At 40.1% G+C, this 24,221-nt stretch overlaps 1 protein-coding gene and 1 long non-coding RNA gene across 8 annotated transcripts in view; one reads left to right on the top strand and one right to left on the bottom strand.

Moving 5' to 3' along the window:
* TNS3 (tensin 3) overlaps positions 1–24,221 on the bottom strand; it is a 123,994-nt gene that overhangs the window by 19,758 nt on the left and 80,015 nt on the right. For 6 of the 7 annotated variants that reach the window (XM_068200174.1, XM_068200189.1, XM_068200179.1 and 3 more), the window contains 3 exons: positions 6,070–6,241; positions 2,753–3,393; positions 2,032–2,118 (listed from right to left, as the gene is read on the bottom strand). In XM_068200174.1, the coding sequence (XP_068056275.1) occupies positions 2,032–2,118; positions 2,753–3,393; positions 6,070–6,241 (900 nt within the window). Of the gene's footprint in view, positions 1–666; positions 981–2,031; positions 2,119–2,752; positions 3,394–6,069; positions 6,242–24,221 lie in introns of those variants that run through there. The other variant, XM_068200212.1, reaches the window with a different exon arrangement.
* LOC137479726 (uncharacterized) lies at positions 18,258–20,086 on the top strand. Its single transcript, XR_011002471.1, has 2 exons — positions 18,258–18,380; positions 19,032–20,086. It is a non-coding gene; the product is annotated as an uncharacterized lncRNA (long non-coding RNA).

Genomic DNA, 24,221 nt, shown 5'->3' with positions numbered 1-24,221 from the left:
AAAGCCCACCCCACCCTGAATGGACCTCCTGACTGAAACCCTGAACTGTGAGTTAAGCCACCTAAAAGAGCTTAAGGTAAGATAGAAGTGACACTGTTTTTCAATCATTTCAGGTTTGCAAAGAAATGGATAAGGCTGGGGGAGAAGGATGTATTCACAGGAGGGCCAAGCTCAGCAGCTGTCCTGAAAATCATCCCCAGCTGGCCTCAGGGTGGCGGCCATAGCCCACAGGCTTATCTGCAGTCAAGTCTGCACAGACTGCTCCCCAACCAAGGTGGGAGGAGGACAGTTTTGGGGATGTGTCATGACCTCTGGTCAGAGGCAGTGAACATCCACCCTCCATTACACAAACTGGTTCAGCTGTAAAAATCCCCACTCTGGGAAAGCCACATCCTCAGGACACTCTCATGAGGGGCAGCTGAGGAAGTGTCATAATCCAACAAAGACCCCTAAAGCACACCCAGGACTCATTCCTGAGGCCTTGCACCACAGCACTATACATGATGCAGAGTGATGCAACCGATTCAGAGTCTTGCAAGAGAGAGTATCAAACTTGACCCCCTTCAGGGGAGGTACCTGGGCACTCCCACCTGGCCCAACTTGTATTAATCTTGGGACCCACAGAGGGGTGATATACTTCTACTTCATCTGTTCCTGTCACTCTTCCTGTCCCCCCACAACCTCTTCTTCTATTTCTTTCTCTTTCTCTCTCATTTACTGTTAAATAAAATATATAAATTTTTTGGTATCAACATTTAATCTTATTTGGTTTTAGTCTCATTTCACAGAATATTCAAACCTGAAGTCTCTATCTGGAATCCACAGAGACTTCACTTTGCTCGTCTATGATTAGTGGATTGTAACAAGCACCCAGCATGCTTAAATACATACTGTTGGAGGAACAGTGTGTAAGTTCATAGAATCATGGAAGAATGGCTTGAATTGGAATGAACCTTTAAGATCATCTACTTCCAGTGATCCTGCCATGAACAGAGACAACTTTACACCAGAGCCACATCCAGCCTGGTCTTGAACATTTCCACGGATGGAGGGCATCCACAGCTGCTCTGGGCAGTCTCTTCCAGTGCCTCATAGTAAATAATTTTTTTCTAATATTTAATCTAAACCTACTTTCAGTTTGAAACCATTTCACCTTGTCCTGTCACCACTACATGTTCTTCTAAAAAGTCCCTCTCCATCTTTCTTATAGGCTCCCCTCAGGTACTGGAAGGCTGCAATTGGGTCACTCTGAATTAAGTCTGGAGAATTTCCTTCTCCAGACTGAAAAATCTCAATTCTCTCAGCCTTTCCTCATAAGAAACGTACTCCATCCCTCTATTCAACTTGGTGGCCCTCCTCTGTACTCGCTCCAATAGGTCTATGTCTTTCCTGTATGCCAGATGCAGTACTCCTGGTGCTCATAATTATTAATTTTCACATAGGTAATAAAAGCTTTCTTCAGCTCACTCAATAATACATCTACATATAAAAGTACTGTATCTGCATCACACATCATAAAGATTTTGTTCCATGGTAGTGACCTTTAAGAAATAAGGTATGTTGCTTGACAGTTAAATTCAGACTACAAAATGACTGGTGGGTGAGGATGCCTTTGTGGTGACCTAGCTAATGAATTATTCTGAGATCATGTCAGAACAGCACACTTAAACAAAAAAGGTTTCAGAGAGCAGACAGCCATTTGGTGTTGTTTCATGCATATATGCCATTCGAAAATCTGCAGCTTCACACCAAAGAGCATTTGCAGCAGCTAACACAGGTAGATCTATATTACTTCACAGTTAATGCAGTTAGGCTAATAATTTGTTTGATTAACTGAATATTTTTCAGGACTATTTTAGACTGCCCTCCACACTCAAATTCAGCCTCTCAACAAAAGAAACAAGAGGGGTTGTCTGTGGCCCTTCTAGGTTTTTTATTTATTTTAGAGATCAGGTATGCATCTAAAATTGAGACTTTACCAACTAGCTTTTCTATGAACAGATATGTCAGAATATTTATCAATTGATATACCTTGTTCTCTTGAAATATCTGGCTTATACCAGAACTTGGATGTGTCCTGAACAAATTTTACGGTCACATGTTTATCAGCTGTGTTTTCTGTGAAATAAAAGGAAAAAAAAAAGTCAAGAATTTTTTAAAATCCAAAATAGTTTTTACTTTTCTTTCCAACTTCCAATCACCATGATTACTCAAAAAACTCATTAGGACAGTTTAGAGAAACCGAGCTGTTTAGAACCAGCAAATATAATAACCTACAATGAGATTCTGAAAGCATGTTCGATGTTTCATTTTGCAAAATCTATAAAATATTAAAATATTTATTTTAGTTATAAAGATGCATTAAATACAAACTTCTCAACAGGGCCCAATGAACACACATGTACATCTTTTACTTTTCTTGGCACAACTCTAAAAGGTGTAGAGAGAAGCCAGCCCTTTTTAAAAGAAATTGGACTCAACACTGGTCCATTGTAGTCTGACAGCTGAAAAGGTAGGCTGCCCAATGGCTGACTTCTAGGAAGCAGAAGAAGGAATCTGAAGCCTTGTTTCCTGAATAATGCATCCAAAGACCGTAAACTGGCACCATTTACAGCAAACATTCAAGTCCTCTGTGCCATTCTCATTACACTACTTTTTTTTTCCCCTCTCCACTTTTAAACCCCACCCCAATACTTTTTATAAACTCACATAAAATCTAATGCATTTTGCATTTTTCTGATACAGAACCTACCTGGCACTGGGGAAGGGCTTAACATTTTTGAGAAATCTGGGAGGACATTTGGGAAGGGAATGCTGATTGTACTTCCACTGTGAGGGCTAGAGAAGCCGCTTGAAGAAGGTGTCACAGAGGCAAAGGAACGTTCTCCTTCAGAGGACCTCTGCTTCTCTGGAAGAGGCGGTTGAGCATGTAGGTTCCCTCCATGGTGATGCAGAACTGCACTGTTCTGGCTGTTGTGTCCAGAGGCCACGGTAAGAAAGTTTTGTGTCGAAAAGTCATTGTCTTCAGCACTTGCCGCTGATGAGCTCAGCGTTTTAGATGTGCTAGCATTGGCTATGTAAGTAGCTTGTGTCCCCTCTTGGGGGGAGCAACTGTCCCTGGTACCCACGCTGTAGCTCAGGTAGGCATGGGCACTGCTGCTGATATAATGTTCTTGGTGTGGCTCTGTTGGTGAACTCTCCAGGTTGCTCAGGGTGACAACTTGCATTCCTGGAGTTTGGAAATGAGACAGGAGAGAGACATCCTCCACAGCACTTGAAAATTCAGAGGGCACAAGGTAACCTCCTGGCTGCCTGGTGTTTCCCATTGAAAACTGGGTTGACAGGGAAGCTTTAGACATGTTTTCATGCTGAGGATATTCTGTTGCAGAAGAGCTGTCAAAAAAAAAGAAAAAAAGCTAAAAATTGAACACAAAACACCAGCCACATCATTCCCTTAAAATGTTACTGTACAACCCGTACTTCAGTAGTCATTGAAATAAACGAAACATCACACTCAGGACAAAAATCTCAGGGCGCTCTTTGAAAACATGCTGGACCAGGTAATGCAGCTGGATCAAGGATTCCAACCTTACTCTAACCAGTAACTTCTTCAATGTACATCGTTATGCTCTGTCTTATCTCATCCTCCACCTAGCCATGTGGATGGGATAGTTTCTGAGTTTGCACTGTAAACCAGTCCATTAAATTAATGACAGCTAAAAATACTTCTCCCTGTTTCAGGGGGTTAGTGTTAATATGAATCAGTTTAGTGAGGCTGTTTGCAGCATTGCTTCACATACAGTGGTCCTGACGAGCTAAAGTGCTACCCAAAAAGTAACAGTAGGAGGCAACGATTTCTTATGCCAAAGCTGCATGGAGGTAGAGGTTTATGGAAGAAATATGACATGGCCATACCAGTTTTTACATGCAGAGTGTCTTATGTTCACCAGAATAAAAATGAAAATAAATGGGCTGATGAGGTGGTTATGCACCATCATACAACAAATCAGTAATTATGATAATGGTAAGAACACAAGGAATAACTTGTGGACCAGATCTATTTCAGTACAATTTATATTTAAAAAAAAAAGAAAGGAGGCAAGTCCACTGGTTAATTTATTTGACAGTGGAAAAATTCTGATTTATAGAATTATATATTTCAACAGCAAACATTCTGTTTTTCTACTGGGTAGCAATTCTACCCGTTCAAGTAAAAAATAAAAAAAAAAGTCCTCCCAAACAAAAAGAAACTAAGCATCTGATAAAATCATTTGATAAAAGTTTAAGCTGTCTCCTCGCTTCTAAAAATCAAATGCCCTTAGGCAGTATCTGGAAAATATTACTAATATTACCAAATCCAGAAAGAACAAACTCATTGTGAAATGTAAAGACAAAAACCTGACATAAGATATATATCAAAAAAGAAAGGATTTTTAATTTAAAGAGAGTTGTGGAAATGAATGCCAGTAGATTTAAACAGCTCAAATTAGAAAGGCCATTAAAAATATGGAAGGTAAGCAGATTGAAGACGACATTGCTGCAAGAAAAAAACCTCTAGAGCTGTAGCTATCTTCTAGGTGAAATAAAAAAATACAGAAAAAATATTTAGAAAGAAATTAACAAAATTTTCTAGATAAAGTCTGAAGTAGGAATGTAAACTTGATAATGACTGAACTGCCTGATACGCTTTTAATACATACCCACTTGTAATTGTACACTGCCTCCTCTGCAGCAAATACCAACATATTTTTTGTTACATTCGTAATCACAAAACCAAAACATTCTGTCACAGTCTTAGTAGTAATTGAAAATGAAACCAATTAGATTGGAAGATAAATAAAAGATAAAGAGGTAATGACATACTTGAAGTACTAACACTCTGACACTCCAACTGGAAGTATTCCCAAATACTTACTGTGAAAAAGGAGCCAAATAGCCAAAACCAACAATAGGATTATTAACCAGAAGGAAATGCTTTTAAAGAGTGATAGAGAAGGGAACTTCTTCAGGTCTAATGTACCACCTTGTCCATTGAGTAAATATAGCGCACAGCTAATGACTGATCATGCATTGTTATGGTCTTCTGAACATTTTAACAGTAACTAGGGACTCCTTGTTTGTTTACTGTTTCTTGCCATTTCTTAGCTTATGCTGTAAGCTCCTCTGTACAAGAACTACTTTGTAAATTTATACTATTCACACAATTGTCCAGAGCACTACATGTTTACCACAATGTAATTATAAAATAATAAAATTTCTAAGCCTGCTAATCAGTTGAAAGGCAAATCTACTGACATTTTAGTGACTAAAAACATATGTATGCAGTGAGAAGAGTGCTCCCTTTTTCTCATATACAGCTTATTCCAATGTGAATATTCAAGTTAAACATCAGAGACACCAGTTAAGCACACAGAAAAATATATGTAAGCTTGTGGTAGGACAAATAACATAACTGAACTATAAAATTCTATTTATTTTTGTCTTCTCACTTATCTTCAAAGCTAATTGTGTCCCTCACATAAAAGTAACACTGTGTATGTATTAAAATTCAGCCGATGGACACCAACATTAAATGCCACAACCCACTGCTGTAGCACGATGTCCTTGATGGGGTAATAATTAGCATTGACTCTATGATTCTAGAAGGTTGATCAATTGCTTTATTGTACTACACTATACTATACTTTTTAAGAAACTTAACACCTTTGCAGACAGTCTGATACAGACAGACTAGATTGGTCTTTGAATCTAAACACTATTACTATTGGCCAATTAAGAAATCAGTCTTTGGTAAACAAATCTCTATAACACATTTTACATGTTCACAATAAGAAGTACAGCAAGTGAAGATAAAAATTATTTCTCATTCTTTTCTCTAATCTTCTCACAGCTTTCTCCAGGACAATGCCTGGGAAAGCTGTGTACCACTCTCTGTAGCCAGAGAGTTGCAGTTACAACCCACCTCAAAGTTCTTAGAAAATGGTCTGCAGGGAAGATGCAAGCATAACGTCTTGGCTGGGAACTATCGTTATGAGAACTAAACAATAATGTAGGTGAATCTTTTCCTACCTTTCTGCCCCTGGGATAGGACTGCTATTTGCAAGAGCACATGAAGATGCAAAACAGTGCTGAAAGGAGGGATCAGTCTGCATGTTGGCCCTCAGCAAAGAAGAGTTAGTGCCCACGGTGCCGTCAGACATCACCACAAAGAGTTTATTGGCTTCCGTGTAACTTTGAGATTCTGCAGCAAAGAAAACAAAGTAAAGGCAAATTTAAAAACAACATGCATTTTTATGAACCTTGTACTGAAAAAAGTGCTCATAAATAGTTTGGTTTTCTCTTAATAAGATTATAAGGAAGATTTTTTGTTTGCATGTGCAGTAGATATTATTTCACAAAATTATGTTGATTGCTGATAACATCCAGCAGGTTAAATAGCAGAGGGAATAGAGAGTACAGAATTGCTACACTCAAACTGTTTGATCAGTTCTCCAGAATATATTCTCTAGTCCTAAAGACAAGAATGGACTGTTTGTTCCAAGATGCTTTGCATTTCACAGTCCACAGTGTTAACCAGGTATGTCTAGTCAAGTGCACCATTTGCACTTAAAATACCAGTAGAAAACTGTGTGTCCTGGTCCCAACCACAAGAGTTAATTTTTGCAGTATTCCTTAGGGGGCATGGCCAGGACCTGGAGTTATTGTATACCACCTCATGTCATTGCTGGGGGTGGGGGAAGGGAGTCTCTTCCAGGGAGAAAGGGTACCTTCTGGTTAAGAAAGCATGGTGGAGGGAACAGGGGGTGGTAGTAGCAAGCTGGAGGGTCTCAGGGTGGGGCCCACTTGCTGAATGGGGCAGGGGACCTGGTGGAAAAGGACACAGATGACATTGGGGTACAACCTTCTTCATATCAGTCTTTATCAGTGAGACAGGCCTTTGGGAACCTCAAGCCCCTGAGACCACAGGAAAATTCTTGATCAAAGCATACCCTCAGTGGAGGAGGACTAAGCAAAGGAGAACTAAAACAAACTGGACATATTTGAGTCCATTGAGGACTGAGAGGTGGAACACATGAGAGCTGAGGGAGCTGGTTGATACCCTTCAAGACCATTCTCAATAATCTTTAAAAGGTCTCAATGACTGGGAGAGATTCTTATGAACAAAAAGGGAGAAAGTATCACTCATTCCTCCAAGAAAGGTATTAAGGATGATCCAGGGAACTGCAGGCTTGGTTAACCTGACCCCAGTCTCTGGAAAGGTGATGGAGCAACTAACCCTGGAAACCACTTCCAAACACATGGCAGAAAAAGGACTGAGAGTTGTCAGCATGAATTTACAAAAGGAGAATCATGCATATCCACTGAGATCACTTTCTTCAGTAAACCAACTAGCTTAGTGGCTAAGGGAAAAGCAGTGGATGTTCCTTATCTTTAGTAAGGTTTTTATCTTGGTCTTCAATAATATCCTCATAAACACACTGATAAAACAAGGGTTAGGTAAGTGGAATTGAGATCTAATAAAAACTGCCTGAATATCTGGACTCAGAGGCTTGTGATCAGCTGCAGCAAGTTCACTAGACAGCAAGTCATAGCATTATACTCTGGGGCTGATGTAAGGAGCAATAGTCTTCAACGTCCTTCATTGACAACACTGATAATGGGATGAAGTTTCATCAGCAAGTTTTGCAGACAACAGAAAACTGTGAGGAGTCATTGACAAACCAGATGTTTGTGCTTCTGTTCATACGTGGGAGAAATGGGAAAAAAGGAATCTTAAGTTCAACAAGAAGAAATACAAACTCCTGCAACTGAGAAGGAATAATCCGTGGCACTAGCACATGTTGGGGGCTGACTGGCTGGAGACAGTTCTGTGGAGAAGGACTTGGTGGTTCTCATGGACAATGAGCTGACCATGAGCCAGCAATACAACTCCATGTCAAAGGTGGGCAATAGTACCTTGGCTTGCATCACAAAGTCCTGCCAGCAGGTCAAGGGAGGTGATCCTTCCTCCCTGCTTAGCATAGAGGCCACATATGAAGCTCTATGCCTATTTATAGACTCCTCAGTACATGAGAGACAGGAATTTGCTTGAACAAGTCCAGCACCAGGTCACAAAGACACCATCACTGGGACTGAAGCATCTTTCATAGAAGCAGGGGCTGAGCCTCAGATAGCTGGGACTGTACAGCCTGGAGAAAAGAAATCTCAGGGGTATATTATCTTTGTGTATATAAACGTGATGTGAAGGCATGAAGGTGCCTTCTGCTCATAGGATGAGAAAAGGACACAACTTTTGAATGTTTAGCAGCACATGGTTTACCTGTTGTACTGGTTTTGTCCAGGGTAGAGTTAACTGTCTTCACAGAGGCTAGCATGTGAATCTTTTGGATTTGTGCTTAACACAGTAATGATAATACAGAGATATTTTTGTTATTGCCGAGCAGGGCTTACACAAAGCCAAGGCCTTTTCTGCTTTTCATACTGCCACACTAGCAAGGCAGTTGGAGGTGCATGGGAGGTTAGGAGGAGACAGCCAGGACAGGTGACCCCTACTGACCAGAGGGATATTCCAGACCACATGAAATCACGATCAGTATAAAAAATGGGGGGAGGAAGGAGGAAGGGGAGGACATTTGGAGTGATAAGTGTTTGTCTTCCTAAGTGACCATTACATGTAATGGGCTCTGCTCCCCTGGGGATAGCTGAACATCTGTCTGCCCATGCAAAGAAATAAAGTAATTCCTTGTTTTGTGTTGCTTTTGTGTATAGGGCTTTTGCTTCCCCTCTTAAGCTGTTTTCATCTCAACCCATGAGTTTTCTATCTTTAACCCTTCCAATTCTCTCCCCAGTCCTAGGGGTTGGAGAGTGCCCAGCAACTGCATTGGGCCTGGCAGCTGGCTGCGCTTAAACCACGACACCTGTGCTGCTACAGTTTTCAGGTGTGCCTTTGTCCACACCACAGACAAAGAAGCAAAACAACTGTAACCTTTATTTCCTAATAGCCTGCAAACAGCACCAGAGTAACTGGTTTCTAAACTGACTGAAATATGAAATATGTTCATCTTAATTATACTGCACATAAATACTACAGGATATAGCTAAAACAGATGCATTTAGATGAGGAATAATGTGAATGCTACTACTGCAGAGCTTTATACAGGAACAGTTTCACCCTGTTTTTCAGAGGTACACTTAAATAATCAGTTAAGCTCTAATGGCGATTACATTTAATCATTCTGTATTAGTATTAAAAAGTCAACACCTATTCACAGAGGTCCAGGCTCAACCACACTGTTTTCCATGACAGAAGACTGTAATACTACAAATGCCCATGCATCTGAATAGCTTCATTCACCTGAATAGTCCTACTGACCTCAACACTGGCAGGACTGAAACCCAGAAAGACAATCACAGATGAAACAATCTCTAATTACTGTCTCTTGAGTTGATACACTTCCAAAGAATCAGGGAGGGGGGAAAAAAGAACCCAAACCCAAGGAAGTCAGGGAATAATTCCACTCCTACAAAGAATTTAGATCACACTAATGCATCTTTTCCATAAGCAAATCTTCCTAATGTAAAAAAGCCACTGAAAACAAGTCAAAATGATTATTGTTTTCCCTTCAATTCATGGCAGAGCTTGGTTCTGCTATTACTTGAATGAGGAGTGTGCAAGGTTCCTAAAAGATATGTCTGAGACAAGAAAACCTTCAAGTTAGTGCCCTGACTATAAACCATCTGAATTCATCACACAGCACACACTGAACAGAGTAAACATTTAACTGGATGAGGGAAACAGTAAACTTCCTTTTAACAGAAACTATCTTTTAAGTACTCCATTACTTTAATGATATTCATAACAGCCATAGAAGTGAACTTTAAGGAAATACTGCAGAAATGTTTCATGTGGAAGAGCTACAGAAATCTCAATCTGTATTTACCAGATCAGTACATTACAGTCATCCTCATATTGTGCAAATAAGAGTCAGAAAAGCTGGCTGCACAAACCCATATTGGTCAAAGTGATGTACGTATGACGACTACTAGAGCCTCCCCAGAAACACAACTTTGATAAATCTCCAGAGACCAGCATTTGACAAAGTATCTCAAGTGCAACAGGCATCTCATCTCTGCACATGAACTTGCCCGGATGCTTCCCAATTACACTGCAGGTTGAGACGATTCTGCTTCTGAATGCATTCCCCACAGGAACAGGAATTACAATCCCAAGCTTATCTCCACATGCTTGCTTGTTTTCATGTCTCTGTGTCTGTTCTCCTGATACCAGACTATACAGGGGAGTCACTGGAATCCAGTTACCAAGAGTCTGGAGGCAGAGGGGAGTGGCACTCCTTCTGAAATAGCTTAAAATCTCCCACTCTAATACGAGCTCAACTACGTGCGTAAGAGCTAGTCCAACAGATTTACACAGCAAATTCCACTCCTTCCACAGCACTTGTTTGAATAAAGGGACCAAGGCTTGATTCTTCCCTGTTTCAGGCCTTGGATTGTTGCTATTATCTTTAGAGCTTGAGGGACCGACCACTGTCATGCTCACAGACGCATTTCACACCCCATTTTCACAGGTGTAAAATACAGAGTGAAAAGCTACTGGCAGCCAGGCATGTAAACTGCAAAAAAACCACAAACTAACAAACTAGATACAACTCTTCCCAGGCTAGAAACAAGTATATCTTAAAGGAACTTCCCATGAAAGCAGCCTTATTTTTACTTCAATTAAAAACAAACCGGCTGGATATTTCAGCTATGTCCTCTGATTGTCTGATGCAGAGTTCACTGGTCAGCTGTTAACCCTTTACCTCACAGAATCAATAATTTTGCAATTTCATAGCTTCTACAGAATTAACTGGCCTGGCACATCTGACAGAAAGCAAAGCATCAGTGCTTTTTGGTTCAGGCCCCTGCCATGCCATTTGTAGCTGTGAAAACACTGACAATGTAAAAGTGCAGCTCCCTATTTCAAGAAGTGACATGACAAAGCCAGGATCATTCATGTTTGTATCTCTTTATGCACCCAGGTCAGACCTACGTTTACTATCACTGATCATCAACTTTAACGGCAGGACCTTAGAAAGGAGCTGGACTCTTTGCACCATACCCTACTGAAAAATGACATTAAAAAAAGAAAATAATACTAATTGTGTCAACATGCAAGGCACAAAAATATCCAGTTCACTCTTCTACTTGGCAGCAAGAGGCAAAATCTGTAGAAGTTGCAGGATTTTCCAGTTATAAGCAAAAACTGATGGGTGTGCTGACGCCACAGCCACATAAAGTACGATCTTACAGATTAATCCATACTTTAATCCACTAAACCTATTAAAACAAAGAACACACACCCCCCAAAAAACAAACAAAACCCACAAGACAAAACAAAAACCACAACAGACAAAAAAACTACACACAAAAAAAAAAACTACCGAAAAAGAAAAAACCCAGAGTAGCTTAACCCACACTATGGTTCAGATAAAAGATAGGTAACATTCCTTTTCTTTTCCTGTATTAGCTGAAGGGCAAATTACCTCACGCCTTTAAAGACAATCATCCAACAATAGCAGGGAAGTAAAAGCAAGTCATTTCACTAGCATACCTTGTATTTTAGTAGGTTCTCATACATTTCAAACTTTGTAATCCTTTTCATGAGAAGGTGCTAGTTAATGTGGATTGTATCAGCTTGAAATCTCAAGCAAAGATCCTCAGTTAGAGCTTTAAGTCAGTATTCTGCTTCCAAAACACTGAGCTCACTACCTCACAACTATCTGAGGCTAGTATAAAAGCTGAATGGACAGAGAAAATAATACAGCTCTGAACTAAGCCAAAGTAATGGCTCACTTGAGCCAGATAACAAACTAATGCTTTTCCAAATCTATTTGCACTCTAAAATTCTTATAGGTTATCTATCTTCTCTTTCACTCCCTTGCTTTTCCAAATACAAAGGTGCCAAAAATAGTAAGAGAGACCAACAGTCTCTCCTGCTTTTGGCCAAAGTATTAACTTTACTGATATTCTGACCTTTTAAACTTTGTACATTGTGCTTTCAATCTGACTAAAATACAGTGAACCAAATTATTCCCTTATATGAAACCCATCAACTTTGGTCACACTGTTCCTTCCCTTTCACAGAATATGTGGAAATCAATAAAGGAAGCCTAAAGTCTTGTCTTTTTATAACTTCAGATACCAGGCAATGGAATAACTTTATTGTGTCTTCTGCACAGTGCATGCTTTCCTATTCAACGAAAGTAGCTCCACTTCTCATTTAGAAGAAGTATATGTCATGTAAGAACACAGAGACACCTTTGGTTCCCACACATCCTGAAAACCCACAAATACAAAGCAGAGAAAATATAACAGGATTTTTCATGTTTGTGAAGGAAAAGACAACATTACTATTGTTAGGAGATTCTGCTAATGCCTGTTTTGAGTGGACCAACCCTCTTTGCAAGTATTCAGTCAGGCTGAACCTGGGGCAAGTCATTAAGACAGTGGCTCTAGCATCCAGGCATTAGCCTCTCTGCACAAAAAAAGGTCTGCTTTAGTTGCTTCATCTGAGAAGAATCTCAGTGGAATATGTATTACATGCTTGAATATTATAGAAAATACAACAATGGAGTGGCTGACAACCTCAGAAATAAAACAGCACATCTTGAGAGACAGTAAAGTATTTCTCAGGGACGTTTATTTGGTGGAAGAAAAAACTCATTCAACAATTAGAACCCAAATTGCTAATAATTAAATGTAATGTACATTACAGTACTGAAGGCTTCTAACTTCATGCAATTATTTATTGTGTGCATTTAGAAAGTGTTCACTGTGTTCTGGGAGCCTGTGTAAGAGCCCGTCTGAAGCCCCTTGTTCTCCATTCTGCCTTCTGATTGCCACGAGAAAGAATCCCTTCCCCCACTGCAGTTCCGGCTTAGAACAGGACACAGTGCAGGTGGAACCACTGAACCATCATGCTAGCTGTTCCGAACAAGGCCTGGCAAGAACTTGGCAAGGAGTTAGCAAGGACCTGGCAAAGACCTGACATGGACCCAGCACGGGACAGCCTGATGCGCGGCCTGTTTCTAATCTCCGTTCTTAAGCTGAATGAACTTTTGGGGTGACTCCCGTGGTCCTTCATTGAAGACCCCTCATCTGCCTCGTTACCACTGTGACAAACAAAGAATGAGAACCCTCCTCCCAAGGACTGAGACTGAGACCCCTACTATAGGGAGGAGGGGAAATTGGTGGTCTGACCACTAATGACATGACCTGTTTCCCTTCAGTAATTTCAATGGACTTATTCTTCATTGTATTTGTCTTGCTTTGGTGGTTTCTGTGGACTCACCTGTTCCCTCGTGGCGATTAAAATGGACTTTCATTGTTACACTTGTTCCCCCCTCTTTCCTCTGTGGACTATAACTGGACCCCCGAGTCAACCAGAACTTCAAAGACTTCCCTGACACGACAAGACGGATCCCCATCATCCGGACCACTGAGGATCTCGCCTGTGTTGGTAGCTATTCCCATCCCCCTCTTCTCTCTCTCTCTCCCTCTCTCTCTCTATCCTTTGATCTCCTTTCTGATCCCCACTATCGCATTTACTGTTTTGGTCCCTAATAAAGGTGCATTTGTTGTGATTAACTGATAGTCCCTTGTTGTTTGCCTTTTTGCACTTTTGGGATTGGTGAAAAGAACCATCACGACACCCCGCAATAAGCGGATCGTGACAGCCTGTAAGATTCATTTAGAATTTAAGAAAAAAATCATTCTTGCCTTATGTCCTAAAGAGAGTTGTAGAGACCTGTTGCCCCTTGAGGAAGCATCCTTGGCACAGCAGTCTTCCCCATCCAGCACTGGGTGAAGAAGGCTGGCACTTGACCACCATCAGTGGAGACTCTGGCCTGCCAGGAAGATTCATGACAAAAGTGGGAGTGTATTGCTACATTCCTGTCTTCTGCAAGTTCTAGCTCCCGTAACAGCCTGCTAGTAACAGCCTCTGAAGCTATGCCAGGTGTCAGCTTATCTCCAGGCAAACACAGGCTGACACATTGATCAGAATCAAAAGTATGATTTACCAGACCACGCTTTACCCCACCCTAAGCCCTAAGACCTGTACTATATGTCTTCTTTTCTGAGAAAATAGGTAGACTGTTTTACAGGTAACTTGGTATCATACATTCATTCAAACATCAAAATACAAATAACTCCTATTTGCTGAACAGAATTAACAATACAGCATCTTGAAAGTAGTAAAACCTTTATCATGACTTTCTGAAAGGCTTTCTTATACTAATTAATTTCATTCTCCCAAGGAGTACCAGGGGAAAAAAAGAAACTTCCCCAAGGACTAAAGCAATCAGTTGCATATGTCTTTTCATGTATTTTAAAAGATCTTGCAGATGCTGTGCTACTGACTTTAAGCAAGCTTTGCCATCTTAGGAATACAAATCAGCTGCAGAGGCATATCCTCAAGATCTCCAGATCACATGTAACATAAAATGTGATTAAAGCACTCTTTAGGAGAGAATCACTATCAGTACATAACACATAAACAAGAGAACCCCTATTCTGTCTCTACATACAGCAGTAGTACGCTCAGTACGTACACTCAGTAGTGAAAAAAAAAAAACTCCAATAAAACAATTAGAACACAATTATTAACATGTGCACAGTAATTTTACAGAGCAAATTAGTAAAATGGCTTTAGAGACAGACGATTCCATTCTTATAATGGTTCATCTCACAATGGAATTTCAGATGCTGAAATTCCAGCATCTGAATTTCACATTGCTGAATATGACAATTTTAATCAAACCATAAAATTAAATTGCATTAGTTTTAGAGAAGAAAAAAAGAAGAACCTATGAAACATGCAAATTGTACCTTCCAATGATTAGTAATACTTTTTCAGGCAGAATGCACTGAAAGACCAAGCACCTTTCAAGAAAAGAGTAAAATACCAGCCTTGTGCTCCCAAGTTCATTATCCATAAAAATTACTTGAAATGCCGGAGATGAAGGTCTAAGCTGTCTGTGCTGAATTGAAAAGTGCCACTCATGTCTCCTGACAAGATACACTGCAAAGTCAAAGACAAGGAGGCAAGGGTGAAGGTAGAGAGGGCAAACTGAGTGAAAGAAGAAGGGACAGAGCTTGAGCCTGACTTTCTGACACTTCTGAGAAGCAAGCACAAAGACTCACTGACGTTTTCTATTTTGTATTACAATCCTATATACTTTTCCTAAGGTAAAAGAGAGAGAAAGAAGGAGTTTAAACACCCCTTTTTCTGTCTCAGTCCATTTCCCTGGTGCCAAGAGGAACGAAAGAGGTCCCAGTATGCAGCTTTTGATGTCTGAGGCATACTTGCCTCATAGAAGAAATGGAAGCAGTCAAAATGATGTTTGGACCCTCTATCAAAACTCTCACTTTGGTCCTGTTCTTCTGCTGTGAGAAAAATACTGCCTAAATGTGATGATCTTCAACCTGTTCACTTTTCTAGTCACTTGCCTGCAAAAAAATGCTGAACCCAGCTCACTGCAGCCTGAATAACAAAAGTGAGGTTTGTTTTTTGATTTTCAAGCAGTATACCTAAACCATTTTATTTTAAAACCAGAAAAAAACTGACTTTTCAAAGGCTGCTTTTAATAACCTGAAATTGAAACTGGTAAAAACAAACTCAGTTCAGTTTATCTTCAGTGTTGCTCACAAAACACATGACTGAGAAGTCTTGCATTTTTTGCTTGGTCTGTCTCTTGAGAATTGTGATTCAGTAACTCTCCTTTTAGGGTTGCAGTTTTTACCCAACCACGTGCTGCTCCTGCTTGAATGTAAAAATTGTTTGTATTAAGGCAGTAGGAACCAGGCTCTTTATTCTGCCACATCCTGTACACTGTAGCATGTAATACCTGTCTGCGCTAAGACTCTATTATATTTTCATTGAAAATTCAGATCTGACATAAAAGAGTATTTTACACGTATTACACAAATACATTTTGTCTCAGATGTACAAATTACCCTTCCAGTCCTAATGGTACAACAAAGTGTTCTTCTCACTAATCAAGAAAGCAGAAAAACTATGCCATATTCCTCATTTAAGAAGGACTCATGTTTACAAAATCTTACACCTTTCATGTTTTTGAAAAAAATTCAGTGCTGCTATAATATTACTAAAAATTCCTCAGGGAAGGAAAAAGACTCAGCCTGGACAATTTTTTTCTACGTAGACAGAAATTATGTATACTCCAGGCAGCCCTCATTTCTTCTACTTTGAAAATGACACACCACGGCACACAAAAAATTACAAGGCTTCTTCAGCAGGAAAGTGACTAGACAAAACTCTCGAGCCCTGCCTCATGCCCTCAATCAGTCAGCGATTGCAGAAAACTCTCATACTGACAGAACTCCTAGTCTGCAAACCTCCTCAATTTCTGGGCAGACTCCAAACGTTATTACATGACTACAAAAGGCGTAACTCTTCCTCCCACTTAATTTCTACAGAGCTCGCAGCAGCAGGCCGCAGGCTGCGTGCGTGCTTGCAGCTCCCCACCCCGCAAGCGGAGCGGCTCCGTTGGCCCCCATCTGAGGCTGGTCCGCTTTAGGGAACTCCGGCCGCCCTCCCCTTTTCCCGGGGTCAGATTTCGCTGCCGCTGAGGCGAGCGCGACCAGCCAAACACAAGACCAACCCACATAAACGAGTTTTCAGACTTAGGAAAACGCACAAAACATGGGTGCAGCTACCCACAAACCTACCTATGGAAGCCATCGTGACAGCTACTCCCCCACGGGGCTGTGCGAAATCGTCCTTCCCTCCCTCCGTGCCGCATACTGCCCGTGGCTCACCGAATCGAGGCAGCGGGGCGCGCCGGCCCGCCACGCAGAGCCTTAGGAAAAACAACTGCCCGCATTTGCCAGCACTCGCCACTCTCCCTCGCGTTAGAACTTCACCGCAAAGTGGGTTCCAGTGTCTGCGGCGAAAGAAGCACAGGCTCCCTTGTCTCAAAACAGCCAGCCAGATGAAGAATGGCCAGAGTTCACTTAGTCCAGACAAAAAGTAATTCCCCGATAGTTGTTAGATTAGGCTTCCAACTCGCTCTTCAGTTCTACTGCCCATTCAGTGTATGCCTGCTGTGCTGACTCCACCTCATTTACGTTTGACTTGTTCCCCTCCTTTCCCCGCCCTGCTCTCGCCGCCTGTTCCACGCAGAGCGCCGCTCCCAGCGAGTCCTGTGCTCCGCGCAGCGCCGCGGGGGCCAGGGAGACTGAGAACTTGGGTTGGAGGGAGGGGTTGTGTGTGGTGGTATTTGGTTGATTTTGGGGGGTTTTTTGAGTGTTGGGGGGCGGGTGTTGTTCTTCCCCCACCACTTAATGTGACCTCACTTATTTTGTTTCTTTCAGAGAGATGCAAGACACTGAACCGACAATTGTCAGATTCGTGCTTTTTAATGTCCAAAGCCCAGCTACTCCATTACACCAAAATGGCCCAACACTTTCGGATAAATTTAACATCCAGAACTCTGAATAAAGTTTTACTCGCTTCCCAAACCTTACTGTGTTGCATTCAACACCCCCCTAGCATTGTTCTGAGCAGGTTTTATTCACAGGTCAGGAAGACGAGTGGAAACACTGCAGCTCCACAATGAGCAACATATTTCCTTTTCAGATTGTTCATCAGTGCCCAGCACACTATATTTTCTGAAAGGATCACTGCAGGAAATTACTAGATCTAGACAGAAACAAATACAACTATTTAAAACTTTCCCATTATGAATTATTCTATTGCTTTCAAATTTCTACTGGCACCATGTTGAATGCATGTACTAAACCATGTTGATAATATTAAAATACACAAGCTGGCTTGGTTATAGAGATGAGTACTGGTAAAGTAATTACATTTTGCTTTCTTCCACAGACCATAAAGTAACTCAAACTACTCCTTCATAAGAATATTCATTCCTACCACTGTTTTCCTTCATAGCAGCTGCTCCTATTAAGCATGTTGAATAAAGATTGCACTCAGAAGAACCAAATAGCAAAGGTTAGTTGTGATATGCACCATATTATCAGGTAAAAAGAAGAGAAAATCCTTGCCATAGAGTCAGAAGAGGTTATTATGCAGCAGTTCAGAAGTGACATCAGTTACTTTGAATAATTTATTATACAACTACACTTCATCTTGGATGCTTCCAGGCAGAGCCAGATGCAAAGTCTTCACACTCCTATAAAGAATAATGACTAGAGAAAATTTCTTTACATAGAAAGCATCCCTGTCTCTACATAAAAAGCACTGTAATCACTGGACCTTTGGATATCTCATTTCTTTCCTGATTTTCAAATCTTGAAAGCTTTGCTTTTTTGGCTATATACACTTGCTGAATTAGGTGTCCTGGGTTGACTGTATGATGCCTTTATCCCCAATTGTCTGTTCTGTTTATGCTGAATATTATGTTTTGCACCTTTAAGACTCATTCAGAGAGTGAAGCGGGGAGACAAGAAGTGCGCAGTTTGTTTTCAGAAACTGCATTCAGTCCTCCACATTCCTGCTCCTGGACTGTGTTGTCCGTGGATGGACAGACAGCAGGACAGAGCTCTCCTTTGCTTTTACTTAGTTTTAGCTAGCCAAGGCAAAGAAGTTCCCTGGACTGTGGGGTTTTTTCCCCTTTTCTTTGGACCTGTTTAAAACTGCTCTGGACTGAACACCCAGAGGAGCATTGGCAGCTCGCACCTGTGGCCCACCGGGCTGGGCCTGGGCCTGGGCCACGGCATTTCCAGTGCCGGAGGGACTGATAAGAGACTGAGTGGGCCAAGCTGCAACCCATGGGGAGGACTTTCTGAGTTTGTCTCTCTTTTGGAGCAGCGAGAGGTTTTATTGTTTAATATTGTTTCAGTTTTCTTGTTTAATAAACAGTTTTTTCCACTTTTCTCCAAGGAGGTATTTCTCCCGAACTGCTTGGGGGAGGGGCCAATTGAATCTGCTTCCTAGAGGAACCCCTTTGGGGGTTTTCTCCCAGATTTGCCCTGAACCAGGACAGACGGGAACAAGAATAGTAACCTTTAACAAAGAAGATAACGGTGGTCTGAGATGACATATGAAGAAGGTTGGTTAAGTAAGAAACTTACTTTCCAAAGTATTATCAGAATGTAATGTAAGCAGAAATCATGTAATTAAAATATTAATATAATTGAATTTTGTCAGCATTTATCAAATTCACCCTTTTTAAAGAATTTTTTGCATGGATCCTTCTAACAAACTCAATTATACTTAAGGGGCTACTCATCAAGAAAAACCCTCTGACATGGACAATTAATAACAAATAAAAGGGCACATAACAAAAATCTCACCTTTTGCTTGTTTTTCTGTCACAAATTCAAAGTTTCAACCAGATGAGACTTTCTTCTCCAAGGAAGAAAATGTCTGAAACTCTAAAGCCAGAAGATAAAAAGGGCAAGGTTGTTTGCATACAAAAGAAGAGTTAGGAAGGGAAGAAAAGGCAGTGTTGGATGTCTTCAGTGAGGAACTGACTGGGTTTAGGTCAGTGTGTTAAATACTGCCATCTCAAAAGGCGAAAGTCTGTTATTTGGCAAGAAGAATTGGTTTCATGGCTGTTCCAGGCACAGCACAGGAAATCAGGATTAGGTCTTTCAATCTCTGCCAGGTGGCACCAGTTCTAGATATAGTACATAAGATTCCTGGTTTGATCAGAACCATTACACTGCAAATTATAACAAAAATAGTTTAAAATGTAGGGCTTGAATTGTAACATGCACCTTTCTCCAGCAAGAACCCTGAAGTGCAGTGGCTATGCCATGTCCTTCACACAAATTCAGCAAACTCCACAGTTTGTTAAGGAATGTCACGTGTTTCTCTGCTGCTCTGATGATTGACAGAAATGTAGGAGTCAATGTCAAGAAGATTGCTCATTTCAGATTTTGTCTACAAGATGCCTGAATATAAATGGCTTTGTGAAATAACACGCATAACTCAGGCATAGAAAAACACAGAATTATTTGGTTTTCTCCTCCTCTGCAAGAGGGAATAAACATGAAGATAATTAACATAGGGGAGAACAGCATCCTAAAAAACAAAGAGCAATATGACCTTTAGACTATAAACAATTAAGTGGAACTGAATGTGTATTTCCTCTCTGTTCCCACTCAACACTGGAAGGTCTGTCATTCTGAAACTGTAGAGTATCTCTAACTTGTGAATGCAGTAGACAGACCCTACCATTCACTCAAACACAGAATCATTTTAAAACTGCAATTTTTTTGAAAATGTGTGCTCAGAGCTGTACTTTGATTTTTGGAGCTCTTTTCTTCAGCCTTCCCTCAAACTACATGGATTAATCTGGCACATTACAGTCATGAAGTGCCATGGCATATAGTGGGAGGCCTCACCCTGGAAAAGTTGAAAAAATTTTATAGAATCTTAGCAAGAGCAGTAGTCATTCCCATGGTTTTGTTAATTTAACCTTTTCCAAACAAAGTGACTAGTGACATCTCAAAAATTTATGCTATGCACATGCACTGCAAGAAAGCAACTTCAGGTATGTGTAAAAACAAACACATCTGCCAGGATGTCAGTTCATCCAATCCCGTATTTCTATTAAAATTGTTTTTAAGTTTCTGTCAATGGCTTATTGTTTGCATCTTCAAAAGAAGAAAACATTAGTGATGGGTTTCTCAGCTTCAGATTATTTTGGATTTTATGTAAGTGTAAGATATTATTCATCTATATTTCAATGAATATATACAAAGATAGTTATTTATCAAATTACTGATTTATGTGGGGAAATGCATTACTTTTTACCATGGAAAGCGAAAGAAAGAGAAACCAAACTCTCTAAAACTGAATGTTTTAAAAACCTCTCAAGTAATCACTTTTTTAGTCATTCTTAGCAAGAAAAAAGAAAGAGGAAAAAACCAAAACCAAACCACCACCACCCACCAGTGTATCATCAGGGTGCGTTTCAAATTTAACTGAAGAGGCACATATGCTTTGAGACCATGATCAAGTAACAACACTGAAGCATTGTATAAACACATTTTTCCCATGTAATATTTGATTATATAAACAACTTTTTTGGCATTTGGAAATTCAGAATTATAAGGTTATTTTATTGCCTGAATTTTAGAATTTTTGAGCTCTCACAGATACTAGTGAACATAACAAGAAACTGTGTTCAGCACCCTTGGAAGTGCTGTCATCTTTTCAACTAATAAATGCATATTCCAAGTACAGTCAGTTATCTTGTATGGCAAGTATAAAAAAACAAAACAAAACAAAACAAAAAAAAAAAAAAACCACAAAAATAAATAAACACCAGAAAATGCTACTGCTTTCTCTCTAGAGAAAATGCCTTTGGATTAGAGCTACAGGAAGGATGAAAGCTGCAGGCTGCACAATTAAACTTTCATATGTATTGGTTTCTTGTGGAAACCCAGGACAAGGGGGATACCCCCCTGTCTGCCCTGGGGTGCTCTGACTCCCAGGAAAACACTGACTTTGACCCTCATTCATGGAGAAGGCCTCCTAAGCCTCAAAGTAAACCAGAGACCACAAAAGTGTAAAATAGATTGTAGAGATTGTAGAGAGTAGTTTAGTATGTCACATGGGTAAGAAATTTAGATTTTAGGAATTTTAGTATATTGTAGATCGATGCAATATGGAGGATGCAGGGTGTTGTCTCGAGTTCCTTTCTTTTTTCTTCTTCTTCCTTCTTCTTGGGTTCGGGTGGTATCTTGTAATTGGGCAGAAAAGTCTGCATTGCGGACCTTTAGGGGTCAGTTATTGGGTTAGAAAGGGAAATAATCTAGGTGTCACTCCTTAACTGGGTAGTTTAGTTTTAGATTAGACTTAAAAAGACCTTGTGGCATGGGTTTGTTAGCCATTTTGTGCTGTTTTCATGCATGTAAGGTCTGAGTGCAGACAGTGTGCTGAAGTCTTGATAAGATAACAATAAAACAAGAACCTGAAGACTGAAAAAGTCCTGTGCATCTGCTTTTCCTAACAAAGAACTGCTTCAAGAGGGTTTCCCCCTTCCAGGGGAGCCCTCAGGGAGTTGCCCATCGTGGGGCCCACAAACTCACAGTTCCTGAATGAAACTACAACAGGCAATAACATGTCTTATGCAAAACTTCAAGTTTTTTCTCAGTTAATAAATCCTTTTGAAATAAGGCAGTTGTTTCATTTTCAGTTCACAGTGGTATGAAAAGTTAGTCAAGAAAAAACAAGTAACAGACAGACTGGATTAAAGTGTTGTGCCTCAAATAAGGAAAGAGCATAGAGGGTGGGTGGGTTCTTGATGAAGAACCTATCAGCAGTTGCTTGATTTAATGCTAGTAGTGAGGGATCAAGGATCAGTCAGACTATTTGAGGTACCATTGATGAAATACATATAAGATGCAAGAGACTTTAAAGATGTCCCAAGCTAGAAACCTTATTTCATATGAACTCCTATAGGAAAAACCTTTTGTCACAAGATCTGCCATTCCTTTAATGCAGTTCAACGTTTGAATTCAGGGTAAAACAAATGGATGAGAAAGTAGAGAGCCTCTTTCTGTATTTAGGGTCTCCAATACTTGGATACTCATTTCTCATGAGAAAACTTAATTCACATTTGCTGGTTGAGGCAGAAGACTCCATATAACTTTTCAGAAGTGTCTTGGTTCAAATGGATAATGCAGGCAGTGCCAAGGGACCTCTGAGGGCCATTTCTAGGAGAACAGTCTCAGTTCTCTGAATTACATATCTATCAGCACTTTGCCCACATGGAATGAAAAGTCATCCATTAAAACAAACAAATCAATGTAAATACTTGCACAGAAAATTAAACACACAGTATAAAACAAAGTCTTTCCAAATCAGTACCTGATTTTATCTCCAAAGCAGTTTTAACAGTGCAGTTTTAATGGTTTAAGGCCCATTCTGATCTATGATCACAGTGTTTCTGTCCAGATGCAAATCCTGCTACAAAAGCAAGGGAGGGAGGAAGAGGAGAAGGTGAATAGTTTCACAACATCTCTTCAATGTAATGTTTGAAGAATCTATCGGTGGGAAATAGTAAAGATAAGAAGGGGTTTTTTTGAGTTTTAGTCTTGGCTAAGATAGACCTTAAGCCTGCAGAAAAATATGCTTAGCAAAATAATAGAAGGTTTTAAGCTTAATAATGGTGTATTGTGTATTGCTAATAGAAGGCATACATGCAAGCATTGTGTGAGTCAGACATACATATGCTTTTAGTGATTGGCTAGAACAATTGTCTGTAAGCTTTAGCAATATGCTATTGGCTAGAAAGTTTTATAAATGCTCTGTAACAAAGAAATCTTTGGCTGCTGCTGGTTGTATGTGAGCTGTTGCCATCTTTCTATTGTCTTAACAATGTAATGAGGCTGATGCTGCAATAAAAGCTCAAGGAACATATCCCAGCAGTCCCGTCCTGTTCATGAAAAAGCCTCCAAAAACACCTATCTTCTTTTTTTTTCCCCTTCAAATTCTTCAGTATCACAGAGAAGCTGCACATGGAATTATATACATGCGCACTAGATGATGCATTCTGCTAGCACAGTATTTTCCATGACCATCTGTAGTACTTGAATTTTTCTTATGTTCAACATAATGTTCAACATGTAAGTCACAGCAGACTAAGTCCCTTTGCAGAAGTTTAGCTTGGGGAGCTGTAAGAACAATTAATCATTAAATATCTTTATCTTAACATAAGCATCCAATTTGAAGAATTATTGAGTCTGATCAGATACAACACCGGCTACAAAACAAAATGTATTCATGTTCCGGAATATTTTATCAAGCTAGAGTATCCAAAACCAGTGGAAGAGAGAGTATATTTTAGAGAATGAGTTTTCTTATGAAAATCCAGTAACAAGAATTCTATTTTGTCAGCTTTAATGTATCAGCCAAAGAAAACACCCATTTATATTGCCCACTGGTTTATCATAACATACTATCTGCCATGGACTTGGCATGCCCTAGCTTTTTATATTCAATTATGTATAATAATATTCCTTTCTCCTCTGAATCAATGACATAGTAGAATGTTTGCTCAGTGGCTAAAATATGTACAGATCTTTTTTTAAGTTTTATGTAGAAACATATAGCTGTAAACAAAACCTGTCCATATCTAGCTAACTAAATGGATTAAACTCTAAATTATTTCATCTCTAAAGCTTTGGGAAGTTAAGTAGTGTAGACTGGGACAGTTCCT

This window comes from Anomalospiza imberbis, chromosome 1 (assembly GCF_031753505.1).
Source record: "Anomalospiza imberbis isolate Cuckoo-Finch-1a 21T00152 chromosome 1, ASM3175350v1, whole genome shotgun sequence".
NCBI lineage: Eukaryota > Metazoa > Chordata > Aves > Passeriformes > Viduidae > Anomalospiza > Anomalospiza imberbis.
This window is presented reverse-complemented; position numbering and strand designations above follow the sequence as displayed.